Source organism: Aythya fuligula, chromosome W (genome assembly GCF_009819795.1).
Source record: "Aythya fuligula isolate bAytFul2 chromosome W, bAytFul2.pri, whole genome shotgun sequence".
In the NCBI taxonomy this organism is placed as follows: Eukaryota; Metazoa; Chordata; class Aves; order Anseriformes; family Anatidae; genus Aythya; species Aythya fuligula.
Genome location: NC_045594.1, coordinates 7344873 through 7358005, shown reverse-complemented (window position 1 = coordinate 7358005; position 13133 = coordinate 7344873). Strand labels below are relative to the sequence as shown.

Genomic DNA, 13133 nt, shown 5'->3' with positions numbered 1-13133 from the left:
TCTCAGTGAAGTAGTAATTTATTCGCGATTGCAATGGCGGGCGCCCCACAAGCAGGAGAGAGCGCATCTACTAGTTCCAAAACACAGTTTATATACCTTTTGATGGCAGGACCCTCCCCTGTTTCCCCACTGAGTGGGTAATCCAGATTCACAATCTATCTGATGCTTCACAAACAATGCATGGCCTTCAGTCGCCGGCCTGTTAAATTTCAAATTTCTTTTGACATTTTTACTGCTTGAAGTGGTAATGTTTCTTCACTTATCTGACTTGACTTGACACCGTGATTTTCACCTAATTGTCCTAAGGAGTCTGATTGTCTGCATTTTACAAGGTCGCCTGCTAAACTTTCTTATCACTGTAAGCATATCTCAGTACCACATTCCCTCCTTCTAAACAATGTAACTCTGCAAAAACAACATTTCTATTCCCACAGGCCGAACCTATCTTCATGAGGCGATCAATGTCCCTGTTCCTGTCCTGGTCCGTGTTCTGCTAGCCTGTCCCTATTCATTTCTTTTTTTTTCTACTTCTTTATTGATGACATAACTTCATTATATTTTGTTGCCTTTTTTTTTTCTTCTTCTTTCTTGAGAGCAGGCTCCCCTCTTATACCCTTCTCCCCACAGCAGTTCTTTTCAAAAACAACTTTTCATTGGTCAAACAACTTTGCCTGGCAACCAGCAAACACCCAGCAACTTCCATGCCTTAAGGGCTGTAGAACAAGCAACCCAAGACTGCATGGAGTCTCATGAATCACCCTTCTTTGTTCCCTCTAAACTCTTTTACATTCCTGATGGCCTCATCGTTAAGAGTCTGATGTTATCACCAACCATGGGGCTTGTCGACCCCCATGGCCCCACTCCCACATCTCCCCCTTCTTTATTAATATCAACCATCTTCTTGACACAAATTATTACTCCATATGTTACCTATTAATGTAAAAGTTTATGCATCGCATCCTAAAATCTAGGGTCCATGAATAAAGGCTAATTGTATTTTCTAAGTCAAACAAGCTATAGAGAAGTGGGAACAGCGTGTGGATGGTGTTCAAGTGTTACTGTTTAATATAACACTCTATGCAAATAACGCAAAAAAGTCTATATACTCAGGACTGTTTACATATGAATAAATAGGGAAAATTAGCAAATACAGTATTTAAAATTATCTACAAAAATGTGTTTTACCAGGTATTCACTGTTTGTATCAAGTTTTAATGCAGAAAGTTGAGGACAATACCAAAGCGTATGAAAGAAAAACTATTTAAATAAAGATGTTTTAAAATTCTCCTTAGAAAACAAACAACTGAACTGAAACAAAGCCTAAAGCCAATAGGTGGCCTTACCAGCAAACATCTTCAATCAAAAGGCCATAACAGCTACGTTTTAACCATTACTTGATTTATTTTACACCATGAGGTAAAAGCAACACATTTCCTTTTAGTAAAGTATACACAAATAGCCTCACTCAGAATACACTTTAAATGCACATAAAAAAAAAGTATTCATCTTACAAATTGTTTTACAAACCAAATATACAATAGCTTTGAAAACACTATTTTAGAAAACAAAATCCAATGTAAAAAGACTGCTTAAAACAACTGAAATGATAAAGATTTCTGTATGGCTATCTTTAAAGTTTTCTTACTGCATCATCAATATCAGAAATCTGTTCCTTCAGCTGGTTCCACTGTTCTGGATTTAAAGAAATACCTGAAATGTATTAGAAACAAACACTTAGTACAATAAGAAAATTGTAATTCAGCATCTTGCATATTTACAACCAAGACTGATTTCATACACAAAGACTGTCACAACTATTAATGTTTGAGCTACATCAAGTGTAATAAGTCTCAGCTGCAGAGTTAAACTACTCAGAACACTTCAGTTTAGACCTTTAGCCCATCTCTGGACAAGTTTACCTTACAAAGAAAATGGGTACAATACAACATTCATTCACAAGTGTTTTGCTAAATGCAGGAAGAGAAAGAGCTCTTGCCCTGATAGGGGGCAGCACAAAATGAGGTGAGATGTAGGAAACCAATTCTATTTCAGTTGGCTGCTAAAAGCCAAATACCTCTGTGGACTGAACTAAGTATTTTCGATATACTATAATTCTGTGTTGTTTTCTTTTCTTGTGAAAACCTGTGGAATTCTTTCTTAAAGCACTGTGAATATCGTATGCTATAAGTAATATTTTAGAGAAGCTTTATTCTATTCCCTAGCACTCAAACCAACATGGAATATCACTACAGATTCTTGTGACATTCAATCAACCACTCAGTACCCCACAACTCATCTCCTCAGTTCTGAATTTTTACTTCCTCAAGCTCCAGTCCAGGCACACATTTCCATTGTGCATTAGCCTCCTCCTTCTTCCCCTACTAATCTCTATGCCAACTCTATGTAAGTAGAGGCTCATAGGCCTACCTCTCACCCTCTCCAGCCAGGCTCTTCTACTATTTACCCCCTTTCTCCCCCCCTCAGTGATCAGGCTTCTTTCATTGCTTTCTCCCTGTAGGTGGAGCAGGACCTGAAAACAGGTAAAACTATGAATTCCACTTTTGGGGCTCATCACCCCCCCCCCCCTTCTACTACTAGTGCTTTATCAGAGTACTGTTATTTTGAGCAGCAAGAAGTCTGCACTGTTACTTTTTCTAACGAGTTCTCCCACTAGTCTTTAGGTGGAAGATGTGTTTTGAAAACAGTTTGGTCAGGCATGCTAACCATTATTGGGGGACCAAATGTCATCAAGTTGCCCCTGAACAACATACAATATGAACTGTATGCAGGCATGAAGTTTAGAACTGCTATATGAAATAAAGGTATATTGTCATACATAAAGGTATATTGTCATGGTATGTGACAAAGCAATTCCTAACTTGTGAGGAATGTTTTAACAATTCGTGTCCATAAAGAACAATTCTGTTTGAATCCTGTCTGCCTCTGGGCCCTGCACTGGCAATTTAATTCTTGAACCACAGCTGCAGTGTGTCCCAGTCTCCCCCTCATTCTAGTCAATTTATCACTCCTTAAATTTATGAACCTGTTTGCTTTTGTTATTCCGGACTTCTATTTCTAACACTGCTATAGATGTGTCTGTGAATGGCTGGGGAAGAATGTTTTAATTACTCGTGAAGCTGTTTGTGTTTGATGTCTGGGAGTTTCAGAACAACTGATAACAACTAGTGACTGTTATGGGATACTATGCGGATCTTTGGTATCTGGTTAGGGGGGGCCGAGAGATTAAGAGGAAGGAAAAAGAAGCTGAAGGACGGCTGGGAGACAAGTCTTGAAGAGAATGTTCTATAAACTTGGTATGGTGCCAAGTAAGTACAAAGGGGGAGAGGAAGACTACGAGCCTTCAGCATGAAAGACCCCTAGAGACCCCCAGAAGAGACCCCAGAGGAGACTGCGCATGCTCCAGTAGGAGAGACTGCACCCCGGAAGCTAATTTTAATAATCTATTTTTTTTAGAAGTAGTAATGAATATGTATTAGTCTAGGAGCATAAAAATCAGCTGCTTGATGTAACTGGTGTGCGTCCTGGTGGAGCGGAGACTCCCGGTGCACCCAGCGCTGTTTGCTTACCTCTATTCCTTTATATTCTTTCAATAAATCCTATTTTTTTATTTAATCCTAATTTGAATCCTGAGCCATTTATAACAATTTTGGGGCTCGTCCGGGATGGCTATAGTTCCTGAATTCTGATTTAATCTAGGAGAGGCGCCCCACCATTTGGTGGCTCCTGTTTGAGTCAGATCAGGACTAATGCCATCCTGAACCTGAATAAAGGTAAGCAAAGAATTTGATTTTTTTTTGAGCTCCCTTGCCGGCTGTTTTTTGCCCGTAATTCTGCACGCGAAGATCCGGACGAAGACGACAGGGTCGTTTGGATACCGTCTGGTTGGATTCCGGTGTCCGGGATCGAACCGGACGAAGACGACAGTCGTTTGGATACCGTCTGGTTCGATCCCAGACGAAGACGCTTGTGGATACCGTCCGGTTGGACTCTGGACGAAGACGACTGATTCGTAAGATACTGTCCGGTTGGGTAAAGGTACGGTTGCCCGTGTTTGTGTGTGAGAGTGTAACTGAGGCTTCTAAAGTCTGCGTAGAAGTCTTTTTGTTTTCTCACTGGTTCTAATCTCCTGTCGGGGGGGGGCTGGTGAATGGAGTGATACGTGGGTGGGTGATAGGTCCTAAACCCCCTGCAAGACACTCTCACTGGGGGCAACCAAGGGCTGTGGGAATTGCCACTAGTAAAATTCCCGGATGGGTCAGATAAAATCAAAGACCAAGGACCAGAAAGGGAGCAAATTACCAGATATATGACCAAAAAGTCCATTATGAATAATGATTAGAAATTGGAACAATAGGGGCCCCAGAAAATTAAAGAGTAAATTGAAAATGATCCAGTATTTTATGATAGAATGACCAAAAGAACCCTTAAGACCCCATGTATTTTGATCCACGGAGGACGGGGTCTGTCAGGCTTTGAACATTAATAGTAGAATACCCGTGGATCCGGAAAAGAGCAAGCTGAAACATTGGAATTAGAAATTAGAGAGCAATTGATTAAGAATGAATATGTGCTACATTTGTGCCTGTGCTGCACTTATACCACCAGATAACAGGAGCCTCTCAGACCCCGAGAACCAGATCAAAAACAACCTCACAGTTCGGACTTTAATCAAGGGGTCTGAGATAAGGACGACTGTTCACAAAGGGACAGGTTAGGAATATGTATATGTATAGGAATGTTCATGTATATGTAACTCTTTACTAGAGCAATTTGCCACGTTAGGCGTGCACGACTCTGGTGGGACTACCTGCCCCGTGCTGCATGGAACTGAGTAAACATACCTACTTTACAATCTTACTGATTGTGGAGTCAGCTTTCTGTGAGTCATTTTGGTGAGCCAGGCAGGAGACACTCTGCTCGGCTGTGGGATCGGCTGTAGCGTGGACACCCCTAGGTGCACCCTGAGTGTTTTGCTCGGAGGGGACTCCACTCTCAGCTGCTCACCGCAGGAGCAAAGATCTCCTGAAACTGCAGACAAACGGTATGTTTTCAGCTGCTGGAGGGATACTAACTGGAGTGTTAATAATTGTATGTGTTTTTTATGTATGTATTTTGTGTTGACATTTTGTATATTGTAATATTTGCATATTGTATGTATTTTGTGTTGAAAGTATTTGTGTAAATGTAAGGGTTTGAAACAAAGTGTTACAAGTCACTTCACAAAGAACACAGTCAGAGACAATACTTATTTGGTTGGTTATCATTCTAAATTATATTCCTGTGGTATGAATGAGATGTGCTGGAGGCCTCTGTGTGCGATTGTGCTGTGTGAGTGAGACGTAGCGTTGTTGCAAAGCGAGTGCAGAGTTCCGATCCATGGTTCCATACTCTCCGCAAGGGGAGTGGGCAGAGATGAACGAAGTGCTTGACAGACTGAAAAGAAGTGCTGTTTTATCCAAGTTTTGAGTGGTGGTGCCTAATATATGGGCCCGGTGTATCTTGTGTATCTTGTGTATCCTATTTTTGCTCTTAAATGTTTTGACTGTGACAAGAAAAAGGCAGGAGCATGATCTGACTCTACTGGTGCTTTCGCCTGTGCTTCCTGCAACATATGAGGCCCGCACAGGCCGAGACCTGGACCGGCGCTGGGAGACCAGAGAAACTACGGAGGGACTACCGCTGGACGGAGAGAGCCCTGAGAGACACTGCAGAGCCACGGACGGCTCTGAGAGACACAGAATAGACCTGACAGAAGCTGCAAAACGCGGGGAAATTGAAGTAATTGCGGAACATCCGAGATCGAGTTGCTACGGGAGACCAGAGGCGTCAGTGGACACCGGCAGTCGACTCTCACTGTGAGGCGAGTCGGCACAGAGCAGAGGGGCGGACATCAGGACCCTGCAGCCTGTCTGACGTAACCATGGAGGCAGCGGCAGCAGCGGCTGTGCTGCTTCACTCTAGCATTCTTTTTATAAAAGGTTTATCTTGCAATGCAAAAAAGACTATTCGTCCCCAGATCGGGGTTATAACTATTACTAATGACGACTTAGCTCTATTGCAGGGCAGGAGTGCAGAGACGCAGATTACACTGCCAAATGACCACAGGCAGGCTCTTTCACAAACCTAAGGTTGCAGCTGGCACTGCCTGCAGCCGTATAGCAGACGTTACACTCTCTTTCCTAACTAGTAATCATGTGTCTCATCCAGTTGTGGTGAATGGTCAGTGGCAAAAAGAAAAGGAGGATGCCACTGACACTAACAGCATGGGTAATAGGAGTAGTATAAGTGACACAGGTGACAGTGCGGGGCGCTCTGCCTGCTGCTCGCCTTCGCCTGACTGTGCACTGCTGCCGACGGTGCTAGAGTAAAATGTGAAGACTGCTCAGATGGCAGTGATGAGAGCGCTTGTGTGAAGAAGATGTGTGCTGAATCTGATTTTGTGTGCAACAGTGGTCAGTGTGTGCCAAACAGATGGCAGTGTGATGGGGATCCGGATTGTGAAGATGGGTCTGATGAAAGTGCTGAGCTGTGTCATATGAGAACAGTGTCATGGAAATGTGATGGTGAAAAAGACTGTGACAGTGGAGAAGATGAAGAGAATTGTGGCAATGTGACTTGTAGTGCAGCAGAGTTCACATGCAGTAGTGGACAATGTATTTCCAAAAGCTTTGTCTGCAATGGTCAAGGTGACTGCTCTGACCACTCGGATGAATCTTTGGAGCAGTGTGGCTGCCAGCCTGCACCTCCGGTGAAGTGTTCTGTGAGTGAGATGCAGTGCGGCTCAGGTGAATGTATCTACAAGAAGTGGCGATGTGACAGAGATCCTTATTGCAAGGATGGAAGAGATGAAATTAACTGCCCTTCTTGGACCTGTGGACCAGACCAGTTCAGATGTGAAGATGGGAATTGTGTCCATAGGAGAAGGCAGTGCAGTGGTGTGAGAGACTGTCTGGATGGCACTGATGAAGCAAACTATAACAATGTTATTCAGTGCTCTGAACCTGGCAAATTCAAGTGCAGAAGTGGAGAATGCATAGATATCAATAAAGTGTGTAACCAGCAGAGAGACTGCAAGGACTGGGGTGATGAGCCCCTGAAGGAATGCAACATAAATGAATGTGACTGTCCAGCTGAGTTTGAGTTTGTAAACAAGAGAAACTGTGGAGGTATTGATGAATGCCAAAACCCTGGTAACTGTAGTCAAATCTGTATCAACCTGAAAGGTGGCTACAAATGTGAATGTAGCCGTGGCTATCAGATGAATCCTGCTACAGAAACCTGGAAAGGGCCTTGTCAGAAGATAAAAAAGAGTGTTTCAACAAGCAGCCACGAGAGGAAAGAATCACTGAACCCCCGATGTGAGGGACTCCCGGTGCACCCAGCGCTGTTTGCTTACCTCTATTCCTTTATATTCTTTCAATAAATCCTATTTTTTTATTTAATCCTAATTTGAATCCTGAGCCATTTATAACATAACTGTTGGATTTTTTCCCTTGTTTATTATAAAATTTCAACTGTTTATACTGTTTGTAGGATAGCTACGTAAGCAGCTTGTAAGCGCATCACTGGAACATTAAACTCTCATGGTATCAGATTATTAACTTTATCCTAATAAAATCCAGTCCTGTTTCCCACAATGATAAACATTTCTATCTACATCATGTAGATCATCACTTTGCCTGCCCATCAAGTTTTGTTGTTGCTTCCCACTCAAGCTTTTGATTGATGTGATACACTAGTCTTTAAACACCAGAGTCATGATTTTTGTTAGACAGCAGCAACACATCCAAAAAAGAATTTTTCCTGTAAGGTACCCATAATATCCTGCTCATGCAAACCTATTATCAGTTGTTATCTATGAGATGTTGAAAATTCTGAAGCTTTCCAAACGTCTATTCACTGCGCTGCTCCCAGATACATCACAAAAATATAAATACCTTTAATCTTCAGAACAGAATGTTTCACACTTACCTCTTTCCTTTACACAATATGAAAAATGAGTGAAGTAAGCTTTTCTAAAGAAGCAACATGACATTAAGGAAAGCACTACTGCAACTATCAACTCATCCTCATCTTGCAGGTGGCCAAAGTTCCACAAACAGTTCAGTGAAAGGATGACATAAAAATTAAGCATGGGAGTAGAAATTAAAGGTGTAAAGGCTTATGCTGTGTTCCAGATTAGACAGACACAAAGTACCAAAGCTCAAGCACTTCAAGTGTTTTCACGTCAGCTAAAATCTTGATCCCCCCACCCAAAAAAAATTAGTCATATGGAATGTTTCTATTATTTTAATCTGAAATTTGATAAAAATGAAGAACACAATTGTTTTAAATTATTTAACATCTTATTTCAACTAAACCCAAACCTTTTCAGACAAATTAGAAATAAGAAAATCTGACCTCTGTTAGAGGCAAGAAATTGAGTTAATTAAGAGGAGAAAAAGTATGGTTACATTCATAGCTCCCACAATACATTTGCTTGTATCTGATGCCTTGTTTCTCTAAATTATGCAGGATCCATTTAGAAAAAACAGACTCAGGCCAACAAAACCACTTCTCTTTTGTTTATAATGTACAGATACAGAAAAATACCTTTTCTGCCCGGCTTCATTTCACCTTCTTGATCCATCCAGTACTCTCTAATATCAATTAAGACTTTCCCTTTAAAGTCACGAACACTGACATACCTCATTTTACCAATCTGTCAAAAACACATAGAAGGATCTATTAGGTTTTTCACATATTAGAGCATTCACTTTTCCAAACAGTATTAGACTCAGACATATGACATTACCCACTGCAGCTTATTTTAGACTAATAGTTAATGACAATATAAACGAAGGACTTAAAAAACAGTTGAACATTCAATACATTTCTGCAAATGGGGCTCCTTCTAGAATAAAAATACCTATGTTCTTACCAAGTTGAATTCCTACAAAAGCCACTAATTTCATAGAATACCCCGAGTTGGAAGGGACCCATAAAGGACCACTCGTTGGCATGTTATGCAACTATTACACACCTGTTTAGCTACGGTATACATGCCTACACATATATATTTTCTTACTCCCCAGTCGCTTCCTTAATGTAGAACAGCTAAAATTTCCCTCATTATTTATTTACCATTTCTCTCCCATCACGGAGAATCCACCGTCTTTTGGACTCCTTTGCTCCTAATTCCCTAAAGGCTTCTATCTCTTTTTTACTGAATATTTGCTTTTCAGGTGGAGGTTTTATTTCAGGTACAAGAAGCAGCTTTGCTTCTACTTCTAATTGCAAAGCTGATTCTTTAGCCTTTTCATCTGCAATTCTGTTTCCCCATTCAACTAGGGAGTTTCCTTTTTGATGTCCTTTCACATGCACCACAGCAATCTCTTCTGGTAGTAACAGATTTTCCAAAATCTGTCAAATTAATTCTTCATGGACCAATTCCTTTCCCTTGCTGTTTACTAAGCCCCTTTCTTCTCAAATTTTTCCAAATGTATGTACCACCCCACATGCATATCGTGAATCTGTATATATAGTTCCCTGTTTCCCTTGCAACAACTTTAATGCTTGATTTAATGCATATAATTCACAAGTTTGAGCTGACCAATTACTAGGCAGTTTTCCCATTTCTTCGACATTCCCATTTGTTCCTTCAATAATGGCATAACCATTACATCTCCTTCCTTGTACCACCCTAGAAGATCCATCTATAAACAATATTTACCCTTCTTCTAAGGGCACCTCTTGTAAATCTGATCTTATCTTTGTCTGGTGATTTATTGGATCTTCAATTCCCTTTGACAAGAAGGAGGCGGGATTCAAAACAGGTTCTGTAGTTATAGTTAAATCATCCTTTTCAATTAGTATAGCTTCAGATTTTAGTATTCTGGAGTCTGTCAGCCACCTTCCTGCTTTCTGAGTGACAATAGTTTTCACTTGGTGAGGGGTAACAACAATCAGTTGTCCTCCAAAGGTCAATTTCCTGCTCTCTTCTACTAATAAGGCAGTTGCTGCTACTGCCTGAATGCATTCTGGCCATCCCCAGGACACGGGGTCTAATAATTTAGACAAATACGCTACAGGTTTCTTCTTATCTCCCCATTCTTGGGTTAACACCCCCAAAACAGCACCCTCACTTACAGTTATAAAAAGATAAAATGATTTCTTTAGGGCAGGAAAAGCTAAGACTGGTGCCGTGATAAGGTCTTTTTTAATTTTTCCATTACTTTTTTCCTCTTTAGTCCAGTTCAGTATATTGGGTTCTTCCTACAATAATTTGAGATATAATTTGTTTTCTGCACATATGCCTCTATCCACAGTCTGCAATATCCAATTAAACCCCAAAATTTTCTCAACTCCTTCTTTGTTCTAGGGAGAGGAAGTTGCACAATTCCCTGAGTCCTTTCAGGGTTTACTCTCTGTCTGCCTTCAGAGATTAAATGTCCCAAATACCTAACCTCTTTTTTTACATACTGTAATTTATCTTTAGATACCCTTAGCCCATGTTCTCCTAAAAAAAAAATCAGGAGTTTGTGGCTTCTTTTACCTCCGATCTTTCTACCCCAGATATCAATAAATCATCTACATACTGTAACAATGTCATCCCTTCTGGAATCTGAAACGTTTCTAAAATCTTTTACAATTCTTGTCCAAGCAAACTGGAGGATTCAGTGAATCCTTGAGGCAAAACAGTCCATTTATATTGTTGTTTACAGCCTATTTCTGGGTCTTCCCATTCAAATTAAAAAATATCCTGACTTTCAGGATCCAGTGGGCATGCCCAAAAGGCATCCTTTAAATCTATAACACTGAACCATTTGTGCTCATAAGGGATTTTACTCATCAGGGTATAAGGGTTAGGAACCACAGGGTGGCGCTTTCGTGTTATCTCCTTAAATTTTCTCCAGTCTTGTACTAATCGGTACGAACCACCTGGCTTTCGTACTGGTAAAATTGGAGTGTTATATGGTGACATACAAGGCTCCAAAAGACCATCTCTAACTAAAGGTTGCACTATAGGTTTCAGGCCCATTTTTCCTTCACAAGAGATAGGATACTGCCGTTTTCTAACTATTCAGCTCCCTTCTTGAACAGTTATCTTTAAGGGAGTTATATTAAGCCCTCCTCAATTTCCTTCCATTACCCATACCACGGGATTTATTTTCTGTTAATAATTTCATTGAGACTGTTATTCCTTTTTCGCAGGTCTTCAATTGTAATCCTAATTTGACTATTAAATCTCTCCCTAATAAACTGGTCCCCGCTTCAGGTACATATAACAATTGACCAGTGACAGTTTTAGCTCCCCAGTATAATTGAGTAGTTTCAAAAAGTGACACCACCATACCAAATCCTTCTACCCCTGTACTCTTAAAGTATTACTAGTCAAATTGAGTCCTGATATTTTATAAGCTAAAGACGATCTGGCTGCTCCTGTATCTACTAAGAATACAGCCTCTTCTTTATTAGGTCCCATCTCTAAATTTATCAAGGGCTCTCAGTGGGACCACTGTTCAGAGAACCCCTGACCCCCCTATTAAGAGTTTATGATAGTAAACAATCTCCCTTCCCTTTTCAATTCAGGGCATTCTCATTTAAAATTACCTATTTGCCCACATTTAAAACATCCTTTCTGTACCTGTCTCTGTCCTGGCTGTGGAGGAAGTGGCCACTGATTTTACATTCCCATTCCCTTTTTCTTCTTCATTCCATCCTAACCCTTGTCTTTCTTAAAAATTCTTTTCCCATTGGTTCCCCCTTCTATCCCACCACTTGATTCACTGTGGAGATCATCATTTTCGCCTTTTGTTTCTGTTTCTCATCTTCCCTTCTAACATACACTTTCCGGGCTTCCCTCAAAATTTTTTTCTAACGGCTGTTCAGTTAATTCCACCCCTCCAATTTCTGAAGTTCACTTTGTATGTCCAGCCACACTTTCATCACAAAATTAATCTTCAAGAGCCCCTGCGCTATGGGGTCGTCAGGATTCATTCCTGAATACCTTCGCATCCTGTCCCTGAGCCTTTCCAAGAAACCACTCTGAGTTTCATCTTTACTCTGCTGAACCTCAAAGGCTTTAATAAAATTCTGAAACTTAGGTACTGCCTCTCTAATTCCTCTAATTACCATTTCTCTCAAGTTTCTCATGTTAACCCTATCCTGCACATTATTGTTGTCCCAATTAGGGTCCACATTTGGAAATTTTTGCTCTGCTGGAATCACTCCATCTCCTGGAGGATGATCCTTTTCCCATTCCTGCATTGCTGCTCTTCTAATCATTCCTCGTTCTTCCCCTGAGAATAGCAGATTCAGAATTGCCATAATTTCTCCCCAGCAATATAGGTTGGGTCCCAAAAACTGATCTAACTGTTCTGCTAATCCAATGGGGTCCTCAATCAGAGATTTCATTTCCTTTTTAAAATTTTGCACTTCTCCGCTAGAAAGGGGGGCAAATACATATCCTATCTGTCCAGATCCCAGCGGCACTTCACAGAGAGGATACATAGCAGCTTCAGTAGTGTTAGTAGTATTAGTACCAGGGAGTGGAAAATTCTCAAGGTCTTTTTTACATGGTTCCAATTCTTTTACAAGTCTGCAGTACCTCCTGTTCCCAGGGCTAATGTTACTTACAGTTCCTGTCTCTTCCCTCAGAGAAACTGCTACAGCAGCCACTGCTGCAGCTTGGGGGTTATAAGGAAGAGGCAAGTTATCCAGAAGGTCCCATTTATCATTTGTCTCTTCCTCTTTCTTTCCCTCTTTATTTTGATTTTTGCTCAAATCCAAATTTGTTCTTTATATCCAACAAGCTGCATACTCCGATTCTTCTTCCAAAAATGGGAATTTGTTATTAACTGTGTTGGGTCTGTCTGAGCTGGAGTCACCTTTTCCCTGCAGCAGCCCACACAGTGCTGTGCTCTGCACTCGTAGCTGGAACAGCACTGATATCTCTCCAGTGTTGTGGCTATTGCTGCTTAGTGCTGGCACAGCATCAGGACTCCTTCCAAGCCCCCAAGAGCCAGCAGGCTGGGGGTGGGCAAGTGATGGGGAGGGGACATCGCCAGGGCAGCTGACCTAAACCAACCAAAGGGATATCCCATAACACCTGATGTCACACTCAGCAATAA

The 13133-nt window shown here is 41.1% G+C and overlaps 1 protein-coding gene across 1 annotated transcript in view; it reads right to left on the bottom strand.

The window, feature by feature from the left end:
- Positions 1-1381: 1381 nt before the first annotated feature.
- The window catches only part of LOC116501461 (activated RNA polymerase II transcriptional coactivator p15-like), a 32297-nt gene continuing 20545 nt past the window's right edge, over positions 1382-13133 (bottom strand). Inside the window, exons 4-5 of the mRNA XM_032207050.1 lie at positions 8614-8722; positions 1382-1710 (exon numbers count right to left, since the gene is read on the bottom strand). Of these exons, the coding sequence (XP_032062941.1) occupies positions 1631-1710; positions 8614-8722 (189 nt within the window). The 3' untranslated portion in view covers positions 1382-1630. The remainder of the gene's footprint in view (positions 1711-8613; positions 8723-13133) is intronic.